The sequence below is a fragment of the Pogona vitticeps genome, chromosome 1 (assembly GCF_051106095.1).
Source record: "Pogona vitticeps strain Pit_001003342236 chromosome 1, PviZW2.1, whole genome shotgun sequence".
In the NCBI taxonomy this organism is placed as follows: domain Eukaryota; kingdom Metazoa; phylum Chordata; class Lepidosauria; order Squamata; family Agamidae; genus Pogona; species Pogona vitticeps.
Window position 1 is genome coordinate 113,904,345 of NC_135783.1, and position 12,513 is coordinate 113,916,857.

General features: G+C 41.5%; 1 protein-coding gene across 8 annotated transcripts in view; it reads right to left on the bottom strand.

Moving 5' to 3' along the window:
• Nucleotides 1-12,513, bottom strand: part of SENP6 (SUMO specific peptidase 6) — an 85,307-nt gene that overhangs the window by 14,953 nt on the left and 57,841 nt on the right. For all 8 annotated transcript variants that reach the window (XM_078385654.1, XM_078385651.1, XM_020785882.3 and 5 more), the window contains 3 exons: nucleotides 11,315-11,437; nucleotides 5,359-5,451; nucleotides 572-1,002 (listed from right to left, as the gene is read on the bottom strand). In XM_078385654.1, coding sequence (XP_078241780.1) covers nucleotides 572-1,002; nucleotides 5,359-5,451; nucleotides 11,315-11,437 — 647 coding nt within the window. The remainder of the gene's footprint in view (nucleotides 1-571; nucleotides 1,003-5,358; nucleotides 5,452-11,314; nucleotides 11,438-12,513) is intronic.

Consider the following 12,513-nt stretch of genomic DNA (forward strand, 5'->3'; position numbering starts at 1 on the left):
TGCTATAATATCTTCTTTTTTTCTTTTCTTTTGCCAACATGCAGAGAGATGGATACTTCTACTAGTCGCACAACTGGTGCATGCCTAGAAACTCCCCAAGGCCATAAAAGGTGGTAAGGTTTTGCAACAGTCAAAGAAGCAACAGAATGGTCCTTATTATGCACATACACTCCAACCTGTTGCATTTCTAGTATTTTTCCAAGTGTACCTTGTTTAACCTCACTCTTTAAGAATTTCAGAGCCCTTTACAAGTGACCCCCAGCATTTCCCACACTGATTATACCCATTCCTACTTCCTTTCAACAATACTGCCCAGTGAGATCATTCACTGAGAATTATTTTGCTAACTTTGCACACAAAGTAACTGACCTCCAAGTTATGTTGTTCATTAATAGCATATATCCTTTAATCAGATTAGAATCCTGTATAGTATACAAGGTGGTACACTCTCTTCCCAAGAAATAATTTTCACTGAATTCAATGGGGATTACTTCTCAGTAGACATGTATGCATTAATAAGCCAAATGCTAGTAAACATTTAATGCAACAAAAAACAAAAGCTAGTACATACCAGCAGCTTGGATCTGAGTTTTATATTCACACTGTATGCCATTTGCCTCTAAAGTCCTCTGGTCATGTTTATGACATACGTATTCTACAATTCTCAGTTCTTCTGTGGTGTTATTTAACTGATTCAGTTTTTTAAAACCACCCTTGACAGAAGAGGTTTTTTTGCAATACAGTGACTCACTCTCCTCAGCTTCTGTGTTTGTTTCAGTTAATGCTGGACTGAGCTTCTTGTTCGCCACCTTCCTTGCAATCATTGCAGGGGACTGCTGTAATAAATCTAATTCACTAGGTAAAGGAGATGAAGTGCTTCTCTCAGGATCTAAAGAAGATGACTTAGTCTGTGCAGATACATGTTCCTGGTAATATGGATTAGCTTCATATATTGGTTTTTCTAAACCTGGAAAACAGATGACAGCCAAAAACCAATGTGCCCTGTAAAAGAACAACAACAAAAGAATAGTAACCAAGCTACACATAACAAATCCTTCTTGCCTAGATATGCTGTGCCACACAGTAGATACAACTGATAACATCTACGGTGATTTCTTAACTTCGGGCAGTTTCGCACCAAAAGCCATGGTATCTCTAGTGAGAGGATATTTTTGACTCACTTTGCTTCTAAGCATAACTGGCAGTTGCAGAATCCTTTGGGTCCCATAGGCAAGACATCTATCTGCTCACTGACTCCTTGCTGAGCAGAAATAAAGAAACAAAGATGGAACTAACAAAGAATTAGATAACTTGCTCCATCTTTGTATGGCAAGTCCACTTATCTTGGTCTCCTCCATTCAGCTCTGCACTGGAAGTGAAAAGCAATAGCGCTTGCTCTTTCTTTTTACAAGACTGATCTTGTAACATTTGCCTGGTGCAGAGGGAAACTATATACCTTAGAGCAATGGTCTCCAACCTTGGGCCTCCAGATGTTCATGGACTACAACTCCCAGAAGCCTTCACCACCTCCTCTGCTGGCCAGGATTTCTGGGAGTTGAAGTCCAAGAACATCTGGAGGCCCAAGGTTGGGGACCACTGCCTTAGAGTGGTACCTCGACTTACGAACTTAATCCGTTTTGGAACGGCATTCGTACGTTGAAAAGTTCGTAAGTTGAAGTACCATTTTCCATTGAAATGCATGGGAAGGGAAATAATAATAATAATAATAATAATAATAATAATAATAATAATAATAATAATAATAATAATAATAATAATAATAATTTATTGTCATTGTAAGTATATACACAGTATACCCATACAACGAAATTCACAGACACCCAGAGACCAGACACATGCACAAACATAAAATTCCCCAAACACTCCCCACCCATTAAAAGTCCCCCACTAAAAATACAAACATCTACACCGCAGGCCAAGTAACACAGTCCAACTAATTATTCACTACTGGTGGTCTTTAAGCTCATTATTAATTGCAATTATAGCTCTGGGATAAAAACTATTGAGAATCCGTTTTTAATCCGTTCTAGCATTTCAAAAAGTTACTTTCGGAGGTCTCAAAGGGCTTTCCCTCTGACATCAGAGGAAGCCCTTTGAGACTTCTGAAGGGAAAAAGGCAGTGAGAAAGGGTGGGAAATTCAAATTCCCAGCCCTTTCTCCCTGCCTTTTTGCCTTTGGAGGTCTCAAATGGCTTCCTCCAATGTCGGGGGAAAGCCCTTTGAGATTCCCGAAGGCACCCATAGTGGCGGCAGGGACCCCCAGGGAGGTCTCCAATGGTGGCAGGCAAGCCCTGGGAGACCTCCCTGGGGGTCCCCGCCACCACGATCAGCGCCTTAGGAGGGCTCAAAGGGCTTCCCCCCCTACATCTGAGGAAGTCCCTTGAGAACTCCGAAGGCAAAAAGGCAGGGAGAAAGGGTGGGAAAGTCTCAAAGGGCTTCCTCTGATGTAGGGGGGAAAGCCCTTTGAGCCCTCCGAAGGCACTGATCGCTCCGCTCACAAAAAATGGCATTGATTTGTGAATGGAGCCTCAACCTCATTCGTAGGTCAAGGCTCTGTTCACAAGTCGATGCCAATTTTTGCGAATGGAGCCGTTCGTAAATTGAAAAGTTTGTATGCAGGGACATACATAAGTCGAGGGTTGACCGTAATTTCCTACTCAAAGCAGGAGACTGGAGGAAGACTCTTTCTTTCCTATGTGGCCAGGAAGAACAGAGCTAAAGCAGGTTGCAAGCTTGGGCAAAGTTTTGAAGCTGCAAATAATTTTGTCACTGTTTTTACTTTTCAGTTTGAAAGAAAACTTGGGCTCATCTTGCTCCACAGAGCCGACCTCTCTCACCATGGTGCAGGTGACAAATGAGATTACTGAACTCTGATGACGTATTCAGCACTTATCATATTGTACTCAGTGAGAGCACCAAAGAGTGTGATGGACTAGGACGGGGGTCTCCAAACTACAGCCTGTGAGCCAGATCCGACCCACCTTGCCTTTTTATCCCAGTCCTGTGTGGGGCAGCCCTTCTGAAACCACCTACTTTCCTCTCTATGGTACTCACAGCAGCTGTGAGATGATTGGTGTCAGAGGCATCAAGTTCTTGTCAGAAGCGTGGCCTGGCAAGGGGGGTGTTGGCATGCGCAGTGGCCACCGAAGAAAGGAGGTAGAGCAGGTGAAAGGGCCTGCTAATGGTGACGCTGACAACGGCAGCAGCAGCAGCTGTTATGACTTGGGTCAGTGTGTAACATGGTGCCGCCGGGGCCACCTGTAGGGGTGGAAAGGGAGGTGGCAGTAGAGGCTCCTTCTCAGGAGAGGGAAGCTGGAAATGGCGGTGGCTTGGAGGGAACCATATTGGATGCTTTTGGTGGTGGCTGTGATACCTGCTAGTGGGCGCTGAGGGGCCCACCCCTGCTCGGGCCACTGGTGGGTGGGCAAGGGAGTAACAGGCAATCTCTCAAGAGGTGCTGCTCCGAGGGGTCGGCGTCGCAGAGCCAGGGCTGAGGCACCAGCCAGGGCAGGTGCGAGGTCTCTCCCTCCAAGGTGGGGCTTGGCTCCCTTTGTGCGGGTCTGTATTTCTGCCTCCCTGCGTGTCACATCCGGATAAGCTGGAGCACATCTGTGGCTCCTCTGTCTGCCCTTCCTGGTGGGAAAAGCCTGAAGGTTTCACCTTGTGAGGATTCCTAGAAATAGTCTTCTTCACACTCTGTATCTCGGCTTTAGGGGCGAACCCAAGGGTAAAGCCTAAAAATGAGGAGCCCAGACCTTTACAGATGAAAAGGACTTTGCAAAACCACTGAGATTTGAATATCAGAAAAGGAAGTCACTTATAGCAGCTGTTATCATCTTGATCGCCTTAATTCTTTATCAGCCCCATTTAGTTTAAAGAAATCAAAGTTTTTGTGGCTTTTGAATATTTTAAGTTTGCTGAATGTGAATGGAGAGCCACGGTCAGAAAGGTTTTCACTCTGAATTAATTTTTCTCTGATGTATTAGATATGTAGTATACAGCTTTATGGAGAGGATATCATTTTCCCATCCATCTGTTTTTCATTAAGGACATTCTGGAAAAGAGAGTGTGTTTTACTTTTTAAGAGTTTGTGTTAGACAAGGATTGTGCTCTCTCTCAGCTACCTGCCACGGGGAAACAATGAAGCTCCCACCCTTCCCCAGGCTTCTCTTTCTCTCTCTCTGGCTTGAATGGATGCTTCTTATTGGTGGTGACATGATGCAGGAAAGATACAGACCCTGAGAGGGATGGTGGAGCCTCCAGCACTGGAGGGAATTTCCTAGGGAGTCAATGCCATGGAACATTAATGGGGCTTTAAATCACAGTAGAGACGTCTAGGGTTGCAATGAACGTGCTAGAAATTAAAAAAGAGATAAAAACTTCGCTTTTTTAAATGAGGGAATATCTTTGTCTTCAAATTAGGTTGAGGGGGAATATGATTCAGGAGGACCCTGGGGACTCAGAAAAGCTTTTACTGCAGATATATAATCTGAAGTATTTTATTTCTTAATGGCATTTGCAATTGTATACCTAAAGTGACAATACTAAGGCTGTAGTCATACAGGAGGTAGCCCTGTTAATATGTGCATTCTAGATAGAAATAAATTTGATGAGCATGTTCAGTCCATTCTAATAACTGGCTCCTCAAGCTTGAAACCTGAGTTCAGCAATATTTTGAAATTAAACAAGCAGTTCCATCATTCCCATTAATATTGTAGTATACAAGTTTGTAGATCCAATTAAAACGTATTCATTCATTATAAAACTGTTATACTTTGGCCCTCGAAAATGTGTAAAATATAGGATGTGACCCTCATACTGAAATGTTTGGAGACCCCTGGACTAGGACATAAGAGACCTGAATTTAAAATCCCTGCTCAGCCATGGAAACTCACGGGAGCGGGGGTATGGAACTAGTAAAACTGTTCCTTAAATATCTCACTTGAAATCCCTATTAGGGTTACTGTATGTCAATTCCAACTTGATGGCACATAGGACTTATAGAAGTTTATATTATTTCTAAATAATTGGTTGGTGGTTGTTTTGCAAATCTTCTTCTTGGTGATCTTGGTCACATTCTGAAATCAATAAAAAGCCACTGCAACTGTGATTTGTACAAACTGCAGTCAGAAATTTTTACATTTCCTCCTCACAAGCATAAAGATGGAAAGGTGGGGGGGGGGAGGTATAAGCATATTCTCATGGTGTGGTTGTATCACTGAATGCAAGTAATAGGCAAAATCCAAAAGGCACCAAGGTTTCTGAGATTCTCCTTTGTCATGAGACTCAATAGAAATGAAATTCTACAACCACACATACTGAGGCAGAGTCTACTTACGCTTCATTAAGGGGAACAAAAATAAAATCTTTTTCAAAGATATCAACATGTCGTGTCCATGTTTTCACTCGGCCATGGCGTTTCTGCTGGATTCTGTGGATACATCAATAGAAAATAAACTATTTATAAAATTTCTGTTCACATTTAGGGGACTATGTGGTTTCTTCTTCAATTAATGAGGGATCAAATACTAGCATAATCTTGCAGCATAACATGTCTGATGATCAGGGCCTTTCTTGCACCTTGTTTGAGAATAAACAGTATCTTTGAAAAATGTACAATGTTAAGCAATTTTCCAACAGCTGATCAGGTTCATATGTAAATTATTATTTAACCTTATGTGCAGCAGCCTCTGGCTTCTCACACTCTCTGCTCCCCTCGCTTTCTCTAACAGAACAAATAAGATTAGATTTGCTTGCACTTACAATTAAGTATGGACCTATTACAGTACTTAGCTGTGGTTTCAAAGCCTTCCCAATTTAGGCTTCCTAGATGTTGCTGGAGTACAGTTCCCACTACCCCAGCTAGCATGGTCAATGAGCATCAATGATGTAAGTGGAAGTCCATCAATATCTGGGGCTTTCATTTGGAAAAGACTGGTTTGGAGAAAACAAGTCATGGTTGTAAACCTTAATTTGAACATTGCTTCTTCAATTTAACTATAATTAATATAAACCACCCCTTCATGGATTGCTGCCTTGTTGTGGCGAAGGGGCTTGAGTAACTCAGAGAAGCTATGGGCTATGCTGTGCAGGGACACCCAAGACAGACAGGTCATAGTGGACAGTTCTGACTAAACGCAATCCACCTGGAGTAGGAATTGGCAATGCAACTCCAGTATCTCTGCCAAGAACACCCCATGATCAGAAACAAAATGCTAAAAGATATGACGTTGGAAGATGTGCCCCTCAGGTCGGAAGGCATCCAACATGCTACTGAGGAAAAGAGGAGGACAAGTACAAGTAGCTCCAGAGCTAATAAAGTGGTTGTGCCAAAGCCAAAAGGACGCTCAGCTGTGGACGTGCCTGGAAGTGAAAAGAAAGTCCGATGCTGTAAAGAAAAATACTGCATAGGTACCTGGAATGTAAAATCTATGAACCTTGGTAAGCTGGATGTGGTCAAAGAGGAGATGGCAAGAATAAACATTGACATCCTGGGTGTCAGTGAACTAAAATGTACAGGAATGGGCGAATTCAATTCAGATGATTATCATATCTACTGTTGTGGGCAAGAATCCCGTAGAAGGAAAGGAGTAGCCCTCATAGTCAATTAAAAAAGTGGGAAAAGCTGTAATGGGATATAATCTCAAAAATGATAGAATGACGTCAATACGAATCCAAGGCAGACCTTTCAATATCACAGTAATCCAAGTTTATGCACCAACCACCAGTGCTGAGGAGACTGAAATTGACCAATTTTATGAAGATTTACAGCACCTTCTAGAACTGACACTAAAGAAAGATGTTCTCATTATAAGGTATTGGAATGCTAAAGTTGGGAGTGAAGAGATAAAAGGAACAACAGGAAAGTTTGCCCTTGGAGTTCAAAACAAAGTAGGGCAACGACTAATAGAGTTTTGTCAATAGAACAAGCTGGTCATCACAAACACTCTTTTTCAACAACACAAGAGGCGATTCTATACATGGAAATCACCAGATGGCAATACCGAAATCAGATTGATTATATTCTCTGTAGCTAAAGATGGAGAAGCTCAATACAGTCAGCAAAAAACAAACAAACAAACAAACAAACAAAAAACCTGGAGCTGATTGTGGCTCTGATCATCAGCTTCTCATAGCAAAATTCAAGCTTAAACTGAAGAGAGTAGGAAAAACCACTGGGCTAGTCAGATATAATCTAAACCAAATCCCTTATGAATACACAGTGGAAGTGATTTAAGGAACTAGTTTTGGTGGACAGAGTGCCTGAAGAACTCTGGACAGAGGCCCGTAACATTGTACAGGAGGCAGCAACAAAAACCATCCCAAAGAAAAGGAAATGCAAGAAAGCAAAGTGGCTGTCCAACAAAGCCGTAGAAATAGCAGAGAAGAGAAGGGAAACAAAATGCAAGGGAGATAGGGAAAGTTACAGAAAATTGAATGCAGACCTCCAAAGAAAAGCAAGGAGAGACAAGAGGGCCTTCTTAAGCGAACAATGCAAAGAAATAAAGGAAAATAATAGAAAAGGAAAAACTAGAGATCTGTTCAGGAAAATTGGAGATATTAGAGGAACATTTTGTGCAAAGATGGACATGATAAAGGACGAAAATGGGAGGGACCTAACAGAAGCAGAAGACCTCAAGAATAGGTGGCAAGAATACACAGAGGAATTATACAGGAAAGATTTGGATATCCCAGACAACCCAGATAATGTGGTTGCTGACCTTGAGCCAGACATCCTGGAGAGTGAAGTCAAGTGGGCCTTAGAATGTTTGGCTAACAACGGAGGCGGAGCTTGCCGGCAACAGCTCCCGGGAAAAGTTGGAACCGCCCTGTCTGGCATCCCTCTAGAAAGGGGGGGACGGAAGGGGAGGCCAGGAGAAGTCACCCTGAAGCAGATGGTGAACCCAGAAGGTAGAAGATTTGGCAGCAACTGGGTCTTTCTTCCCTCTGAAAATTCACCCAAGCACAGACCGGAGATGGGAGGCCATTTTATGGCAGAAAGCTGCGCGAAACTCCACCCCCAAATTTCCGAGGAAATGCAGCCGAAAATACACAATAACAAAATAAGCCTTTGATTTATGAATAACCTCATTAAGATGTAAAAGAAACTAAAGGGAAAATACCTGAAAGAAAGGGGAAAGAGGAAGCGGCGAGCTGTGCCTGCCAGCTTGTTTTTTCAAAGCGAACTGACTGTTAAACAGCAAGTTTATAATTAGCAAGGTCATTGAGATACACTGTGAGACAGAAAAATTTTGTGTTTCTGGAAAAAAATCCCAGAGGAAATACTACTCAACAGGCTTCAAGGGACTGTGGATTTTTCTCCCTAGTCTGAGTGGGACTTTGAAAATAAAATCTTGTCTTTGGAGCAGGAGGTATAAGCTTTGGGAATAAAAAAACAAGTGATGAATCATCAGTATGGAGACATAGATTGAAGAGCGGGAGAAGCCAGGACTAGAGTCGAATGGGACTCTGATAACAGAAATGCCTTTGGTTTTGGAAGGAAGAATAAATCTCTGGGAGCAACGGACAGTAAATTATCAGCTCATGAGCGAGAGGAATTTAACAGAATAAGTAGACGGAGGACCAAAGAAAATCAGCTCTGGAGTTATTAAAGGACTATGACTTTTTTTGGGGGGGGGGAGAGAGACTGGTTCCCTGTTTGATGTCTAGTCTGGAATCTCTTTTGGTTGGACTGTGTGGATTTTGATAATATTACTATAATATCTGGGCAAGGAGGGGAGGACATAGGGGAGGTTTATGATGATGGGTTTGGTTTGTTGGTAAAATAGTGGAATCAAAAAAATATTATTTATACAAACCATATGTATTGGAAAGATGGAAATGTTAAATATCAAAAATATCAAAAATGTTAAATATCAACGGTTGGGAATGTTGCCAGATAAAGAATGGCTGGTTAACATGCAAATGACAATATTAACAGGATTTCAGCAGGTAAATGAGCACCTCAGCCAGGTAGAAGACCTGATGAAAGGGAAACCAATAGAGGTCAAACAACAGCTAAATGAAATTGTATTAACTCCAGAACAGTTTTTATTGACAGTGATGCCTGGTAACATAGATGAGATTAAGAGTTACCATGTGAGCTACCCAGCTATAATAGTCAGAAAAGGTGATGTTAAAAATCAGACTACTGTCCTGGATTTAATTTTATCTCCCCAAAACTGGAAGAAAATAAAGGCATAGAAACGAGAGAAGGATACTGAGAAAAAATGGGAAGTGCCAGAAATGGATATCTTTCCAGACAGGCTGAATGTACGTCCAAGGCAGAAGGAAATTGAAAGAGGGGATGTATTTTATATTTGGTCTCGATTTCTTGATAGAGTTGGAATAACTTAGATTTAAATTAAAATATGAATATAGGCTGATATTTAGAGGATAACCAAACAGTATATAGATATATTTTAAAAAGAATACAAAGTTGTTTTTTGTATTGAAAAATGAACAGATCAGAGGCTTGTATACCTAATATGAATAGATTGGATGATTGTATACTCTGTGTTCCCCTATCCTCAAAACCTTTTCCCATCCCTTTACACTTCCTTTTACCTTTTGTATTCCCTACCCTATTCCTAGTAGTTTAAAAAAATAAAAAAGAAAGAAAGCTTGACTAACAACAAGGCCAGTGGAGGTGATGGCATTCCAGTTGAACTATTTAAAATCTTAAAAGATGACGCTGTTAAGATGCTACATTCAATATGCCAGCAAGTTTGGAAAATCAACAGTGGCTAGAGGATTGGAAAAAATCAATCTACATCCCAATCCCAAAGAAGAGCAGTGCCAAAGAATGCTCCAACTACCATACAATTGCACTCATTTCACACGCTAGCAAGGTTATGCTCAAAATCCTCCCAGGTAGGCTTCAGCAGTATGTGGACAAAGAACTCCCAGAAGTACAAGCTGGATTCCGAACGGGCAGAGGAACTAGAGACCAAATTGCTAACATGCGCTGGATTATAGAGAAAGCCAAAGAGTTCCAGAAAAATATCTACTTCTGCTTCATTGACTATGCAAAAGCCTTTGACTGTGTGGACCACAGCAAACTATGGCAAGTCCTTAAAGAAATGAGAGTGCCGGACCACCTTATCTGTCTCCTGAAAAACCTATACGTGGGACAGGAAGCAACAGTTAGAACTGGATATGGAAACACTGATTGGTTCAAAATTGGGAAAGAAGTACGACAAGGCTGTATATTATCTTATTTAACTTATATGCAGAATACATCATGCGAAAGGCTGGACTGGAGGAATCCCAAGCCGGAATTAAGACTGCCGGAAGAAATATCAACAATCTCCGATATGCAGATGATACCACTCTGATGGCAGAAAGTGAGGAGGAATTAAAGAGCCTCGTAATGAGGGTGAAAGAGGAGAGTGCAAAAATGATCTGAAGCTCAAAAGATCATGGTCACTGGTCCCATCACCTCCTGGCAAATCGAAGCGGAAGATATGGAGACAGTGACAGATTTTACTTTCTTGGGCTCCATGATCACTGCAGATGGAGACAGCAGCCACGAAATTAAAAGACGCCTGCTTCCTGGGAGGAAAGCGATGACAAACCTCGACAGCATCTTAAAAAGCAGAGACATCACCTTGCCAACAAAAGTCCGCATAGTCAAAGCTATGGTTTTTGCTGTAGTGATATATGGAAGTGAGAGCTGAACCATAAAGAAAGCTGATGGCCGAAGAATTGATGCTTTTGAATTGTGGTGCTGGAGGAGGCTCGAGAGTCCCCTGGACTGCAAGGAGAACAAACCTATCAATTCTAAAGGGAATCAACCCTGAGTGCTCACTGGAAGGACAGATCCTGAAGCTGAGGCTCCACTACTTTGGCCATCTCATGAGAAGAGAAGACTTCTTGAAAAGACCTTGATGTTAAGGAAAATGTGAAGGCAAGAGGAGAAGGGACAACAGAGGATGAGATGGTTGGACAGTGTCATCAAAGCAACGAACATGAATTTGACACAACTCCGGGAGGCAGTGGAGGATAGGAGGGCCTGGCATGCTCTTGTCCACGGGGTCACGAAGAATCAGACATGACTAAATGACCAAACAACAACAATATAAACCACAATTTGCCCTGCATCATATATAATAAATGAATGCAGTTCATTAGGAACAGAAGCAAAAGTTTACTATCTCCACAAAGGAGGATAAGGAATGCACGAGTCACTCTTACTAACTCATAATTTTAATCTTTCATCCGAGCAAGATGAGGTGTTCTAATGAGGTCCAAGTATCTGCAGTTGTACAAACATCTGTTTTAACATGACTTACGTGAGTTCTGAGGTTTCTTGAAGGTTTCTCCTTTCTCTTTGATTAAGGCGTTTGTAGAAGAATGAGCTGAACACATGAATCCTATCAGCATCTTCCTGTTTCAACTTTTCAAGGACAAGGTATCTTTAATTTGAAAAAAAAGAAATGAACAGAAGGTTTGCATTTCCAGTTGTTTCACTCCTGTCTGTAAATATTTATTTTTCTTGAAAAGGCTGCAACATTCTATCCAAACAAAACACATATTGTATCCAAACAAAACAGCTTGCCAAAGAGACATAGAATTTTTCACCAAATTCAGACCAAGACAATAAATTGTAATCATCTTCAAATTACATTTTCAACTCCCTAATTTGAATGTGAAATATTTTACAATTTCTTTTCACAACACAGGGAAATGTTTACTTTTTATTAAAAGACCACCAGATAACAGAGAACTAATATAGCTCAGTGGACTGCAAGACAAAGTTCTTAGAGTTTGAACCTCCACTGTACACCCTACAAAAGGAGCCAGCCGAGATCACTAGGAGCATATGTGGCTGATTGGGTTACGTGCCCTGCCAGCTATGTGGCCATGGGCAAGCTGCACAGTTCCAGATCCCACTAGAAGGGAAGGACTCTCAAACCACTTCTGCAGACTCTATACTCAGAAAACTCTGAGAGGGCTGCCACAAAAATAGTGGGGATGCTGTGGATGCAATATACCTTCACTTCAGCAAAGCTTTCAGCAAAGTGTTCCAAGATATTGTGATTAGCAAACTAAGTGGATAAAACAAACATTAAGTACATACACAGTTAGTTACAGAATGATTCTCAGAGCATGCTTATCAATGGTTCTTCAAAGACAGAGAAGATAACAAGTGGGCTTAGGCCTGGGCCCACAGCACTTCAGCATTATTACTATTGACTAAGTTGAGGATGTGCAGGGAATGCTTATCAAATTTGTGGATGACAAAAAAATGGGTGGAATAGCTAATACCCTGGAAGGCAGGAGCAAAATTTATAAAGAGCTAGGCAGGCTCGATCACTTGGTTTAAAAAAAAAATGAGAGAATAAAATTTAACAGGGATGAGTACAAAGTTCTACATCGGGGGGGGGGAGCAAATGCAGAGTAACAAGATGGGGGATACTTGGCTCAGCAAGATAGATAAAACCTTTATTGGCATAAGTAAATTGGACATAGTCACAATGGTTTGTTAGGT